Source organism: Acipenser ruthenus, chromosome 24 (assembly GCF_902713425.1).
Source record: "Acipenser ruthenus chromosome 24, fAciRut3.2 maternal haplotype, whole genome shotgun sequence".
Taxonomy (NCBI): domain Eukaryota; kingdom Metazoa; phylum Chordata; class Actinopteri; order Acipenseriformes; family Acipenseridae; genus Acipenser; species Acipenser ruthenus.
In genome coordinates, this window is record NC_081212.1 from 3,285,321 (window position 1) to 3,298,722 (window position 13,402).

Below are 13,402 nucleotides of genomic sequence, written 5' to 3' on the forward strand. Positions count from 1 at the left end.
TGAGCTGTTGAAGAATCCACATTCTTTTTTTTTTTGTTTATAATTTGTTTTATTATTATTATTATTATTATCAGTGGTTTTGTTTTTAAATCAATTCAGCACACAGTATAAAAGTTCAAATGCATTGAAGCTCAAGCAATTCTGGAAATGATCATTTACTTTCAAATCTGAACCCACACCCAGCTGTTGGTGCTGCCCTACCTCCTTTCCTGTAATTCATTCTCCTGATCCTATCCACCACACACAGAGGTAGCAGAGACCACTGTATGTTATTAATGAGAACAACATTGCACGCTTATTTTAAAATGGTCAACCAGCAGTGTGGCTGTTATCATTTTAACAATCTGCTAATTTTCTCATTTGATAGGATCACCCAACGTGCGATACACCGATCCTTCTTAAACTGCTTTTTCAAGTCACTAATTTGTCTTTTTTTTGTTTTTTTAAATGATGGTGAGGAGTAAAACGTATCACTGTGGTTCACACCACCTTGATATATTTTAAAAGCTTCAGCAAATTAAAACACCATTCTGAAATAAAGGCAGCTATCAGAACATCCCCAGAAACAACAAATCCGGTCCCCTTGAAAATCAGGAATTTAGAGATCAAGAATAAAATATATCTATTGGATACAGAATTATTTATGATTTGATTTGTTTGTTAGTTTTTGCCAGCAAATCTACACACATAATTTGTGTGCAAAAGAAAAGTGTGTTAATCATATTGCTGGTTTTCATGCAGCTCAGCAGCACTGGTCCAGGCTGAACTGGGACCTCTCATCTGCCTTTCTGATGCTCCAAACTGGAGGCAGACTCTATCCTTGTCACAGAAACCTCTGGAAGAAGCAGAAGGAACACGCGGTTATCATTGCAAATCATGTGTCTTAAAACTTGAAATCCGTAAATAAACATTTAAAAAAACACACACACACACACACACACACACACAACGACTTTGCCCTCGACAAATCAGCTCAGCCGAGCCGCGCTCGGTAAACAGCGAAACCGGGATGGCACTGGTGATCTTTAAAGGCAGGGGTTTTGCGTGAAACAAGTGTTCACCACTCACTCCCAATGCTTTCAGCTGACACAAGCCAAAAAAGTCGAAGATGAAAACATGACAGCAAAACAAGACTTTAAAAAGCAACATTGTATTTAAAATGAAAAATCACCGCCCTGGTTATCCTTGCTGTATTTTGGTTTGTTCATGTTTATTTATAGGCAAAAACAACTACAAAGCAGCCATAGAGTATCTACAGCAGGTAAGAGATTACCCAGGGCAGTGGCTGAAGGGTAACAGAGCAGATCAGCACACACTGCAGCTCATCAAGCATGCAGCTCATTAACCAAAGAGGCCCTGCACTGCATTCTGGGGGAGGGGGGTGGTCTGCGAAACAATGAAATGCATTGTTAGCAAAGTCAAAACAGATTTAGGCGACTGCGCTTTTGGGCCAGTGCAGCGTTTGCATGTTGTGAACAAAAAAAATAAAAAGCCAGAATGTTAACTTTAAAATCTTCCAAAAAAAAAAAAAAAAAAAAAAAGATTGCAAAAAGGATGACAAGCAGGGCGTTTAAACATACAGTATTTCATTTAAACAAATCCAGCACATTCTGTAACACCCACAGGCTTATTTCACGAAGATTATTGAAAATGACCAGATGCCAACAGCCAACCCCTGCTAAACCCACACTGTGTTTATCACAGCGTGGAGTCAGTCTCACTTGAGTCTTTAGTAAGGAGTTGCTCATGCAGATACAGGAGATATTGCACAAACTCCTGTAACCGGATCATTTAAATAATCTGCTTAATTGAGGGGAGTTCTGAAAGCCAATAATGTGTGCAGGACTAGTATGAGTTTCTAACCCTGCGACTCAGTAAAATCTTGTGTGTGTGCTTCCTGAAGCGCTACTGATCTGCCTCAACGCTCAAAGCCATCAAAAGGAGGAAATCATCTCAGTAGCTCCCTGCGATTACAGGCAGCTCCTGGATCGAATGTTCTTAATAACCAGGCTTCAAGGCCTGACTGAATCCTCCTGGCTAAACAAAAGCCTTTGTTGGTTTGCACTGTACCTCTGTGTTAGGTGCCAAAGAATTGGCCAAATTAAAAGGCCATTACATTTACAGCTCAGATCTCAGTAACAGGTGAAGGAAACTCACATAAGAATGTGAATATCCAAAAGCTGCTTGTGTTTAAAATGAATGTGTACATGGAACAGACACTGAACATAAAATAAATCAACCTTAGACTGCATATTGACAACTGTATAAACACTAAGGTCAACACACACATGTATATATGAATATTTCAGATGCTTATTTCTGTTAAGCTTTAAAATGAAACTGAAACAGTTTAACTTTAAACCCCAATGAACGGCTGTCATTACCTGTGCCACGAGGGCTGCCAGGGCAACGAACGCGGCAAGCAGTGCCAGGCGTCCCAGAGTGCCCAGCCGCACCCTCTTGAGGATAAAGAATCGCGCCCAGCTGAGCTTCTTGGCGCTGTGCGGCGGGTAGCGCACCTTGTTGACCGCCTCCATGTTCAGGCTCTTGATGAGGCAGGAGCGCAGGTGACTCAGCCGGTCAAAGCTGTGCTTGCCGTGGTAGCTGCCCATCCCGCTGTTGCCTGCAGGGAGAGACAGACAGCAGGTTTAATACCGCGTCGGAACAGCTGGGATTTGAGTGTCGCACTGTAAATTGTCTGGCTGGGTTTTATAAAATGATAAACTCACCCACACCCCCGAAGGGCAGCGCGCTGATGGAGTAATGCAGCAGCACGTCGTTAGCAGTGACCCCCCCGCTAGACGTCTCAGCAATCATCCGCTTTATCAGCTGGAGAGACACAACAGGGACAGATGAAGCTGACAGAAGCCCCTCATGATGGGACACGACTAAGTTCTATCCTTTAAGGAACAAGATTTTTTTGGTTTACAAAAAAAAAAGAAAAAAAAAAAGAAAAAACACAAAATAACCCTTAATTTTTCACAGCAGTGTATCAGGGATGGAAATAAGACTCCTACTGCATAGCATTTTGAGTCATTCCAGCTTTTACTATGAGCTTGATTAGCCAGATTGTACACATGGTGTATGTAGGTAAGAAGCTCAGGTATGTCTTGTTAAACTCAAAGCCAAACTCTGGAATGGATCACACCGCTATGCGACGGGAGTCTTATTTCCGTCCCTGTGACCCTGCTCAGAAGCAGATGGCAGCAAGATTAAGGTCGGGTCGGCGAGGGTGTGGCAGTGTGCGTTTGTGTTACCTTGCTGTCGTATGAGAAGACGTACAGAGCCAGGGGCTTCTCTCTCTGGTTGATGAAGCGAATGGCCTCGTCGACGCTCCCCACGCTCACCAGGGGAAGGACGGGGCCGAAGATCTCCTCCTGCATGACCTTGGAGGAGCCGGTCACTCCCGTGAGCACCGTGGGGGCTAGGGAGCAGCAGGACAAGAGACTAACAATCCTTGCAAACGCACGTCTCTGCAGCAGCACATATCTGTGCAGTGCAGGACAGCGGCAACCTGTATCTGGAGCCTCTGAAAACTTCAGTGGAGGGATCTGGGCTGCATTTCAACTGATGCCTGACGAGAGGGGTACCAAAGCTAAAGATGTCCAGTCCTAGTCTTTGTTCCAGCCCTGGTCTAAACTGAACCAATTAAAACTCCATCCAGACCCTGAAGTAGTTCATGATCTCATTGTACTTGTTAAACCTGGAGTGGAATAGCCCTACAGGACTGGGATTGATTGGACACCCCCAGCCTAACATGTGGAAATGGAAAAAACTTTAAATATAGAGTAAAAAAAACGTATGCCGTACACTATAGCGGACCAATATATTTTACATGCAAATCTTTGACTTCTTTAAACCTTTAGGAAAACGTTTAACATTTAAAACGCTACAGGGACAGAAATAAGACTCCCACTGCATAGCAGTTTGATCCATTACTGGCTTTACTATGAGTTCAATAAGACACACATGAGCTTGTTATCTATGCACTGTGGTTAATCAAGCTCGTATTATAACCTGGTATGGTTGAAACTGCTATGCAGTGGGAGTCTTACACGATCATAAAAGACTCCTGTAGAACAGCGAGTGACAGCACAGTTAAATCCAGGTCTGAGCCTTACTGCTGTTGCAAAGATTTTAATTGTGAGCTCAAAGTGCACGGTGCTCTACATGTCTGAGCATTAGGACACTGGGCAGCGGAGCCCCAATCGTACCTATGAAGCAGTCAGCCTCGTCGCTCTCCCCGCCCAGAGCCACCGTCTCCCCCTCCAGCAGAGCTGTCACTCTCTTGAAGTGCCGCTGGTTGATCATGCGCCCGTAATCCGGAGACGTCTTGAGATCATCGCCATAGAATTCCTGACACCAAAACAACTCGGTTACATTTTACACCCTGTCATCAACGCAACTTTCCTGGGGAAAACACAAAACTGCATTTATGTACCAGTTCAGGGATTGCACAGCAGTTTGATCCATTACTGGTTTTACTTTGAGTTTAGTAAGACGTACACTGCGGCTAATCAAGCTTGTATTAAAACCTGGAATGGGTGAAGCTGCTATGCAACACGAGTCGTATTTCCATCCCTGCAGCTTGTGCATTCTTTTTCCATCGTTGCAATACTCAGTATCACAGTACCTAGAACTTTGAGCATTTAGTGAGATGAAATGACCCAGGTAAACACCCCCCGGGCAGTACAGAGACTGACCTTCAGTGCCTTCTTGATTTCCTCCACCACCCTGCTCTGGATGCTCTGGTCACACAGAACATAGTCGGGAGCGATGCACGTCTGCCCGCAGTTCATATACTTCCCCCATGTGATCCGGCTGCAGAGAGATTCCTTTTATAACACAGACTAGTAAAGACCTGCTGGCAAGAACATGCTAACTCGAGGGGGGAACCATTCCTAAACATGTTGTTATGTAAAGCAGGCACAATGCAAGGACAGGTTGTACCTTGATGGCAAAGGACTTGGTTGATCACTTTAGACCCAATGTCCCGTGCAACCGGCTTATCAATAAGAAGAAGATGCCAGCGCAGAGGGCAGCAGTATTTGCAGGACGGCAATGGCGTGCCTGTGCCCCTGGACTCACCGGCAGACGATGGAGAGGTCACAGTCCTTGTCGATGTAGCAGGGGCTCTTCCCACCCAGCTCCAGGGTGACGGGGGTGAGGTGGCGCGAGGCAGCCTCCATCACCAGCTTGCCCACGGCGCAGTTCCCCGTGTAGAAGACGTGATCGAAGCGCTGCCGCAGGAGCTCCTGGGTCTCGGGGACCCCTCCGTTCACCACGGGGTACAGGTCCTGAGAGAGAGACAGCAACAGTGTTAGGAAAGAGTTCATGAAGAGATTGCAAAACTACGACTGAGCTGCGGCTGTGCTGCTGTTATGTGGGCAGCGCGTGCCGCTGCTATCAGGGAGAGAATGTCTTATTGCCTGGGAAAGGGGCAATAAAATGAACAGAATTGACCTCTGGTGCAAGTACGAGCTGTCTGGTCACACACAGTAAGCCAGCACCGAAGCTTTGCAAGCCGAAGGGGGGAAAGACCGTATAAAAACAGCAGGCACTTGAAGAAGCATTCCTGAGACCTCTCCTGATGACTGCCCATCCCATGCCCATGCTTCTTCCAGAGGGTTAGGTAACTGATCACTACTCAATTTCTGTTTATAGCTAGGTGCTACCCTATTATGTCTAAATAACACTGTTTGAGCAGTATGTGTGTAACTCTTGACTGATTATTGGAATCAGTAAAGGAAATGTGTCACACGTTGCTTAAATCCTTGTTGAGAGCACTCCTTCACACACAAATACATAAATAATCTCCTCACAACAGCGGCATTGCACTGACAGGCCCCTTGGTGACTCTGTCATTGTGCAACTCTGCACTGCAATTCAGGGGAAGTGTTACTAAACCAGTTTATTAGCATCAGGTACTTCAGTAAGCTTTAGGAGGCTGTGTGGTCCAGTGGTTAAAGAAACGGGCTTGCAACCAGGAGGTCCCCGGTTCAAATCCCAGCTCAGCCACTGACTCACTGTGTGACCCTGAGCAAGTCACTTAACCTCCTTGTGCTCCATCTTTCGGGTGAGACGTTGTTGTAAGTGACTCTGCAGCTGATGCATAGTTCACACAGCCTAGTCTCATATCTTGTATTTGTGATGGTGGTCCATTATGAAAGGCGCTATATAAAAATAAAGATTATTATTATTTATTACTATCATCTATATGGTTATCTGTTTAAGGACTTTGATGCTAAGGGTTCTTATCGCGATTACTTACTGCTACAGGGTCGGAAAAATAAAGACTCCCGTTGGTTTCACCAGGAGTTTAATCAGACACACCTGAGCTTGTTACCTATACACCACGGCTAACCACGTTCACAGCAAAACCTGAAAAAGGATGAAACTGCTATTCAATACAAGTATTCCTTTAGCGTCAGTATCTAACTCTTACAGCTGGTCTCACAGATCCTGATTACCACTAACTGTGGACCCAATGCTACCGAGGTCTAGCGGTACAAGATTAGTCATGCTCTGTGAAACTTATTGATCTTTCAACACTGCAGACCTTTACACAGTTCCAGGACAGACATATGCACGGCAAACTGCCGACCGTTCCAGTAGCACAAAAGCAACTGCAAACAGCAAATCTAATATACGAACATCTCTGCGCCTTTGTATGCGTTACTCAGTTTAAGAAACCGAATCTACGTACTCATTATTATAGGGAAGTTATATTACATAAAGTTAATAAGTGCTTGAACTTTAGATGAACATATCTATACATAAGCCACTGGCAAAAACAAAGTGTTACCTTGTCTATGTACTGAGGGAGCAGCTCCCCTAGCAGCCTGGCTGTATGCTCGCTCACTTCTGAGGGCTTGATCACAGCTGCGTTTCCTGGGGAGAGGGGGAGACAGGGTGAGAGAGGGGGTGAGAGAACGGTATGGAAGGTAGAAAAAGAAAATAATTGTTACACTCTTTTATCTGATGTGTGTGATCTGTCACTGAAGTCAGTTGCTTTTTAAAATGCGCCTCCATGTCAGAAAACAACAGAAAGATGCATGTTGTGTTCATCAGCTGCTTTCAAAACAGAGCGCTATCCCTTTAAGGCCCCGTTTGGCTGGCAGTCTCATTTACCCTCTGATCCACTTAACTTTCACAACGCTGAAAGATTGCTGTGACCAACTGTTTAACATGTGCAGGTTATGTAACTAGAGGGTTCTGGCTGAAAAACTGTAACAAAATATTGAGTCCAAGGGTAAAAACTTGAGCAATGGGTACTGGAAGACAAGGGCTGAGAACTTCACAACTCGGAAACTATTAGGAGCCTGGAGCTAAAATGCTAGATTTCATCATAACTTTGCATTAACTAAATAAGTTCTGAGTTTCATCCAAATCTACTGTCAAATTTTGGTTGTTTTGACACTAAACGTCTTTAGTGGTCATAACATAACATAACTACCGGCTGCGATGGCCCCTATGAGGGGCTGGATGACCAGGGCGAAGGGGTAGTTCCAGGCTCCAATGATCAGGACCACCCCCAGGGGCTCTGGCTGGATGTAAACCTCGTCCGATATGGTGAGCAGGGTCTTCTCTGCGGTGCGAGGGGCTGCCCACTCCGGGAGCTTCTCCAGAGCCAGCTGAATCTCACCCTCCAGACCCACCAGCTCGTACAAAGGAGTCTGAAACTCGTTCTGAAACCCACAACACCATCAAAAATGAATATTACTACTGTGTTTTTTTTTTTTTTTACACATGGCTGTCTGTTAATGTTAATATTACTGTCAATGAGAGAAAATAAACAAATCCCACGCAATGCCCTTTAATTAAAGTGTCCCTCTCGCCCTCTCTCACCTTGTTGAGGTCGAGTTTAAGTGCAGCAGCGATGTCGCGCTCTTTCTCCGTGATCATCCTCTGAAGAGCCTTCAGCTGCTGAGCTCTGAACTCCAGGGGTCGCGACCTCCTGGTGAGGAAGGCCGTCCTGGCTCGCTCCACAGCCTGCTTCTCCATCGACACTGCAGCGCAACGCAAAACGCACAGGAGATCAAATCACTCAAACGTGTATTAATTATAATGAGGGTGTGTGGCTCTTATTATAGAAATACATTATTATTCATAACAAAGGCATCATCTCTTTACAATGATGCTCAAGTAGACCTAAAGGTAATGACCTCATGTCCAGAGGATGAGCTGGAGAGAATAATCACTTACTGTGTATGCTGAACTGTCAAGAAAGCTGAAAGGACAGGGTGTGCTTGCAGGATTACCTGAATAACAAAAACAAAAATCTCAAAGGTAAAGGAAACACATGATATATGCACACATATGTATTAATACAGCTATATAACATATATATGATCATTATTAACTAACCGACAGCTGTACCGGTATACCCAACAGTTAATTGTCATTGTTTTGCATCACCCACAGATCCCTTCACCCTCGTAGTGTATCATTCGAACTAACTGCCCGTGCGCAGAACTGCTTACAAGACGACCACAGATAAATACAGAACATGCTGGGGAGCTGGTCAGGACATCAAATCATTCGATAATATGCATGTAAAAAAACGAGCCCAGGTTTGCAGCGTCTATTCTTGAGTAACTTTTGACACACAGAATGCAATTTCAATGAAGACGCATCTTGTGGGAAGCCCATTGCAAAGTGTTGAATTGCACGGTCAATCACGACCGCGGAAGGCACGGCGTCGTGCAAAACACATATAGCGCGATAAAACGCCACACTAGAGTGATACAAAAACAAGCAAATAAATAAATAAACAAACAAATAAAAGCATCGTACTCTGTGACGCAAACATTTAATGTCACTCAAACAAATACATTTAGTAACTGTGAGTGCTGTCAGAAAAACAAATCTGTAAGTACATTAATATATTAACTCTGTCGTTTTGGTTACTCACGAACGAGCAAGTGTAAATTAATCGCCGTAGTGCTTCTTCGTAGCAAATTCAAAACAGTGCATCAGTCAGGTTGCTAATTCTTCGTTTAGATCCGGTACCGCCCAAATAAACACCAGACAACTCGTACAGTACACTAATACATTATAACAAATATTACTCTGTCCTGGCTTTCGTGTCATCGGATAGACTTTAAACGAACAAAGTGCAAACGCTCACCCTCAGTGTGTTATCTGGACGGGACCATTAACTTGCACAACACCACAGATCGTGCCATAGATACCAACACCAGCGAGGATAAACCGCGACTAGATTCTGCACAGTCAAGCGGCCATCTTGACTGGGAAAATACGGCGTGTGTCTCACAGGATGCCGGCAGACGGGTAGAGCGGGCATGTGTTTGTTTAGTGTTACTAGTTAATTTGTAATTTACCAGGCAAGTTTAAAACCTGTACTTATACTTATAACACGGTATTTACTTTATTAAAATGGCCGGATGTGACATCTAGTGTTTTCCGGTATCTATGGTACTTAGTAGCCACTTCCACGGGTTCGTAGCTTGTGAAGTCTGCACCCTGTGTGTCAGGCTTACCTGTCGTATTCATTTTACAGCAGGTGTTTGCCGCTGTGCGCACCTGGAGGATACCTGCAGGTAACACGTGTCAACACTAGTAGGCGGTCAAGCAGTGTGTTTAAATCCTGCGGTCATTGCTTTGTGGTATGGGAGTATAAACGAGGGGGTTAATAATATAATAACTCCATCTGGTTGTGATGTTTACTGTTGTTTTTAAATGTATTTATTGTCCATTAAAATCACTTTTATTATTATTAATAATAATAATAATAATAATAATAATAATAATAATAATAATAATAAAACTATTATTATTAAAGCAATGAAATTAAAGCAATGAAACTAAATCTGGAGCTGTGGGCTATTCTTTTTAACCCTTGAAAGCCTGCAGGATTGTGATGACCTCGGTGACTTGAGCTGCAACAGGGCTCTGTCCTGCCGTGAGAAACAAAGCGGGTGTGTCTATCTACACGAGAACGAGGAGATCGGCGAGCAGCATTGATAAATCCATAAAAAGGCATCAGTAATCAAGAGCGAAGGCTTGTCTGCTTGGCTCCGTCTTTCCGACAAGCAGCGTTGACTGAATGTCGAGTGTGCTTCTCTGATTTGGTCTACAAGGCACTGCCGAGGCTGAGTGTTCAATTAATAATGCAAAGCACAGCTATTTCAAACATGTTACACGTGTCTGGAGAGGAGACGAGTCTGTGAATGCAGCACTGTGCTGATGCATTGAGCAGCACAGGTCTGTCTCCTGCATGTGTGTGTGTGTGTGTGTGAGTGAGTGAGAGTCATTCTTAAGAGTCAGCATTACATCTACTGTCCCCATCAAGGATACAAACGTGTGTGTGTGAGTATGCAGGCTTACAATTAAAAACTTGCAGAACAGTATAAATACACACCCACAACTAAAGTACTTTTTGCATCTCACCACCAATTGTTTTTGCTCTTTCATGGGAAAAAAAATGCTTTGCGCACCTTTTTCAGGTAGACAAGAATAAAAACGATCAATTATTTTTTTAATCGATCAAAGACCGCAGGGGTGATTCATCAATGAATTATTAAAAAGTCATATTGAAAACCTTTCCTTTCCCGTCTCTCCGCTCACCCAGTGTGGAGCTTTTTAAAATTGTAATAATAAATGATGTAATATAATACTCAATGTGAGTCCTGTGTGTAGTTGTGTGTGTTCTAGTAACCCTTTGATAAAAACGCAGGAACTGTCGTGGAATTGAACTTTCCATTGCATGCTAGGAGCGGCCTCTAGTGGTTGGTTCATTGTATAGCAAGTGCTAAGAAAAGTAAGAAGTTCCAGTACATTTCACTAACAAACAGTGGGGATAGGAACTTCATTCATTTACCACTGGAAGTACGCTTTCTTCACTTAAACATGTTTTTAATGATATCCTTCTGGACATGCCTGTTATGGATTTACTTGTATCATACTCCAAACCCTAATACTGATTACAGTAAAAGTTAGCATTACAGATACTATGCAATCTCTCTCTCACACACACACGCAAAAAATGTAAAAAAAATCAAAAAAAAGAAATCACATGCACAACATACAATGCTACAAAAATATTTACATATAGCAAACATTTAGCAAAAGATTACCCACTCGCTCTGCAAAACAACAAATATGAATATGATAGTAATAACAACAATAGTAATAACAACAATAAAAACAACAGCCGTATTATTACACAATAGTCATTATTGTAACTTCTCAAGTATGACAGATTTAAAAAGGCTTGTAGATGCGCCACACAGTTTTTCATTTTCAGTGGCCTCCGCAGTCTATTAAGGGAGTTTGTGTGCAGAAGGCTTGGGTTTGCAACCGCTTGCAACCATTAGGGACCTTCGGAAGAACAGCTTTTCCATGATCTCTGTGGCTCAGCTCCATCTCTAGTCCCAGAGACTGACTCAGTAAGTAAGCAGAATGTTCAGGGAGTAGTGCAACACAGTGTGTGTGAGAGGGAGGGAGGGAGGGAGGGAAGGAACTGTCTCTTCCCCCCCCCACCCCTTTCCCCAAATTCACGTCTCCCGACTTGCTCCAGAGGTCTGCTTCAGGGTCTGTCCACGTCTCCTCTTGATCAATAAAGTGCTTTTGGTAACCAGAAAAAAAAAACTGAGAAATGTCAGTCCCTCCAGGTTCTGTCACTATCTGTCCATGTGTTCCAGTGTCTCGGTGGTTCATTCTTTCTCTTATGAATTAAACAGAGGAACCCCAACACTGCATCCTTTCAATCTCTTTTTTTGTTGCATTTATATTTTTGGAGAACAGTAAGGTTTTTTTTTTTTTATTTACACATTTACAACCGTTAGAAAGTCTGGTTTTTTTCCCCCTGGTCCAATAAATTAACAATAATAATAACAAGAGAGCAATGCAAGGTCTAACTGTTTCGTAGCTATGTCTATCTGTGCAAGTTTATTTCCTCTTGTTTTATTTAAAAATGCATCTTGTCCTCTTTTGTTGGCAGAGCGGGGGGGGGGTCTGATTCACTCTGCAGGCAGGAGAGATTTCTTTGGTAACTCGTGTCTCTTATCCCCTTGCTCTGGGTGGCAGTTATTCCATTTCTGAAAACTTTTAATATTTCCTGTTTTTTTTTTTTCTGAAACTTCCTGGAAGGGAAAGCGTCTGGATTCTTGACAGGTTTTTTTAATGCAGTTGAAGTGGTCCCGGGGTGTGCAAGGCTGCTGGTCCTCTCTTGGGTAGATCTACTCATACAGAGCCACTGTACAGTTACAAAGTGCTGAGAGTCTGCGATCCACGCTGGCCTTGTCTGCAAATCAACAGAGACACATCAGAGTCCCATCCCCCAGGTCAGTGCACTCATTCAAACATGAGATAAAGAGAGAAAGAAAGAAGAAAAAAGAAAGAAAGAAAGAAAGAGTAACTCACACTTGCTGACGCTGTCGATGTCGGCGGGGTCCTGCAGCACTTTGCCCAGTCCCTCCAGCAGCATGGCTGCCTTGCTGTATCTGAAGGCGATGTCCTCCGTCTGCTGAAACATCTCGTCCAGAGCGGCAGACTGCACCTGCAGCGGGCAGCACGGGGTTAATGAAACACCAGCAGCGGGATGCGAACGCAAGTTAAACAAAGGCACACGCAAGAGTGCTTTCAATAGGCCCTCCTTATCAAGAGGGAATGGCAATTTAACAAGAACGTACAGCTATGGACAAATGTTTCACCCTATAGAATGAACACATTTTGCTTCATAAACTCGAACGAAACCTGCTGAATAATGTTACGTTAACACGTGTATAAGTTTTCCATATACTTATCGAAAAACTGACAACAAATTTAAAATGTGACATTTCGAACATGAAATACCTGTACTACTATTATGGCTTCCAGTAGACTTTTGCAGTATAATTTTGCAGTTTCTTTGATTACATGATGTTAAATAAAAGATCTAAATTATGTTCATAGAGTTTTTTTTTTTTATATGTTTTTATTTAAATGATGTCTCAATCCTAAAATTCTAGGTGATGATAAACTTTTGGCCACAGCTGTAAGACAGTTCTTACTCACGCTGCAGCGACAAGCGGTTTCTGTAAAAGATAAGCTGACGTTAAGAAGCATCTAAAGTGCTACTGAAGCTTATTGGAAGCTTTAGAACATCGCTGGTGTACTTTCTCTCTCAGAAATGCCCGGTGAATGCGTCTCTCTGTGCGTCTCGCGCACTCACCATCTCCACAGCGTGATTGTAGATGAGCTTCTCTGCCGTCACGCTGTTGATCTCGTCCATGAAGCGCTGCTTGTCTGAGAAGAAGCGGTTCAGCCTCTCGGTGAGCCGCCGGCACAGGGAGATGCAGCTCTTGTAGCGCTCGTTCAGGCTCTTCACCACTAGAGGGAGACAGAGCGTCAGGCGACAGGCAATGCAAGCCCACCACAGGGTGGCTGCATTAACACC

At 43.6% G+C, this 13,402-nt stretch overlaps 2 protein-coding genes across 10 annotated transcripts in view; both read right to left on the reverse strand.

The window, feature by feature from the left end:
- Positions 1-605: 605 nt before the first annotated feature.
- LOC117430942 (aldehyde dehydrogenase family 3 member A2-like) lies at positions 606-9,454 on the reverse strand. 6 transcript variants are annotated; one of them, XM_058998041.1, is made up of 12 exons: positions 9,391-9,454; positions 8,206-8,261; positions 7,849-8,009; positions 7,457-7,688; positions 6,806-6,891; positions 5,089-5,297; positions 4,704-4,821; positions 4,215-4,356; positions 3,258-3,424; positions 2,730-2,829; positions 2,385-2,623; positions 606-835 (listed from the first exon to the last, which is right to left on the reverse strand). In XM_058998041.1, coding segments are annotated over exons 2-12 (1,467 nt in total). In that variant the 5' UTR covers positions 8,207-8,261; positions 9,391-9,454; the 3' UTR covers positions 606-823. The 6 variants fall into 6 exon arrangements, with proteins under 6 accessions (XP_058854024.1, XP_034758894.2, XP_034758893.2 ...); XM_034903003.2 differs by lacking the exon at positions 9,391-9,454 and adding an exon at positions 9,072-9,338; XM_034903002.2 differs by lacking the exon at positions 9,391-9,454 and adding an exon at positions 9,131-9,337.
- A 2,567-nt stretch (positions 9,455-12,021) lies between these two features.
- The window catches only part of LOC117430641 (serine/threonine-protein kinase ULK2-like), a 30,081-nt gene continuing 28,700 nt past the window's right edge, over positions 12,022-13,402 (reverse strand). For all 4 annotated transcript variants that reach the window (XM_058998044.1, XM_058998043.1, XM_058998042.1 and 1 more), the window contains 3 exons: positions 13,178-13,335; positions 12,388-12,523; positions 12,022-12,268 (listed from right to left, as the gene is read on the reverse strand). In XM_058998044.1, the coding sequence (XP_058854027.1) occupies positions 12,204-12,268; positions 12,388-12,523; positions 13,178-13,335 (359 nt within the window). In that variant the 3' untranslated portion in view covers positions 12,022-12,203. The remainder of the gene's footprint in view (positions 12,269-12,387; positions 12,524-13,177; positions 13,336-13,402) is intronic.

Coding starts and splice junctions, on each gene's coding strand:
- LOC117430942 (XM_058998041.1), bottom strand. Junction 5,298..6,805: donor TCCCTCAGTACATAGACAAG/GTAACACTTTGT, acceptor TCTCTCTCTCAG/GACCTGTACCCCGTGGTGAA. Junction 2,830..3,257: donor TCTTCTCATACGACAGCAAG/GTAACACAAACG, acceptor GTGTCTCTCCAG/CTGATAAAGCGGATGATTGC.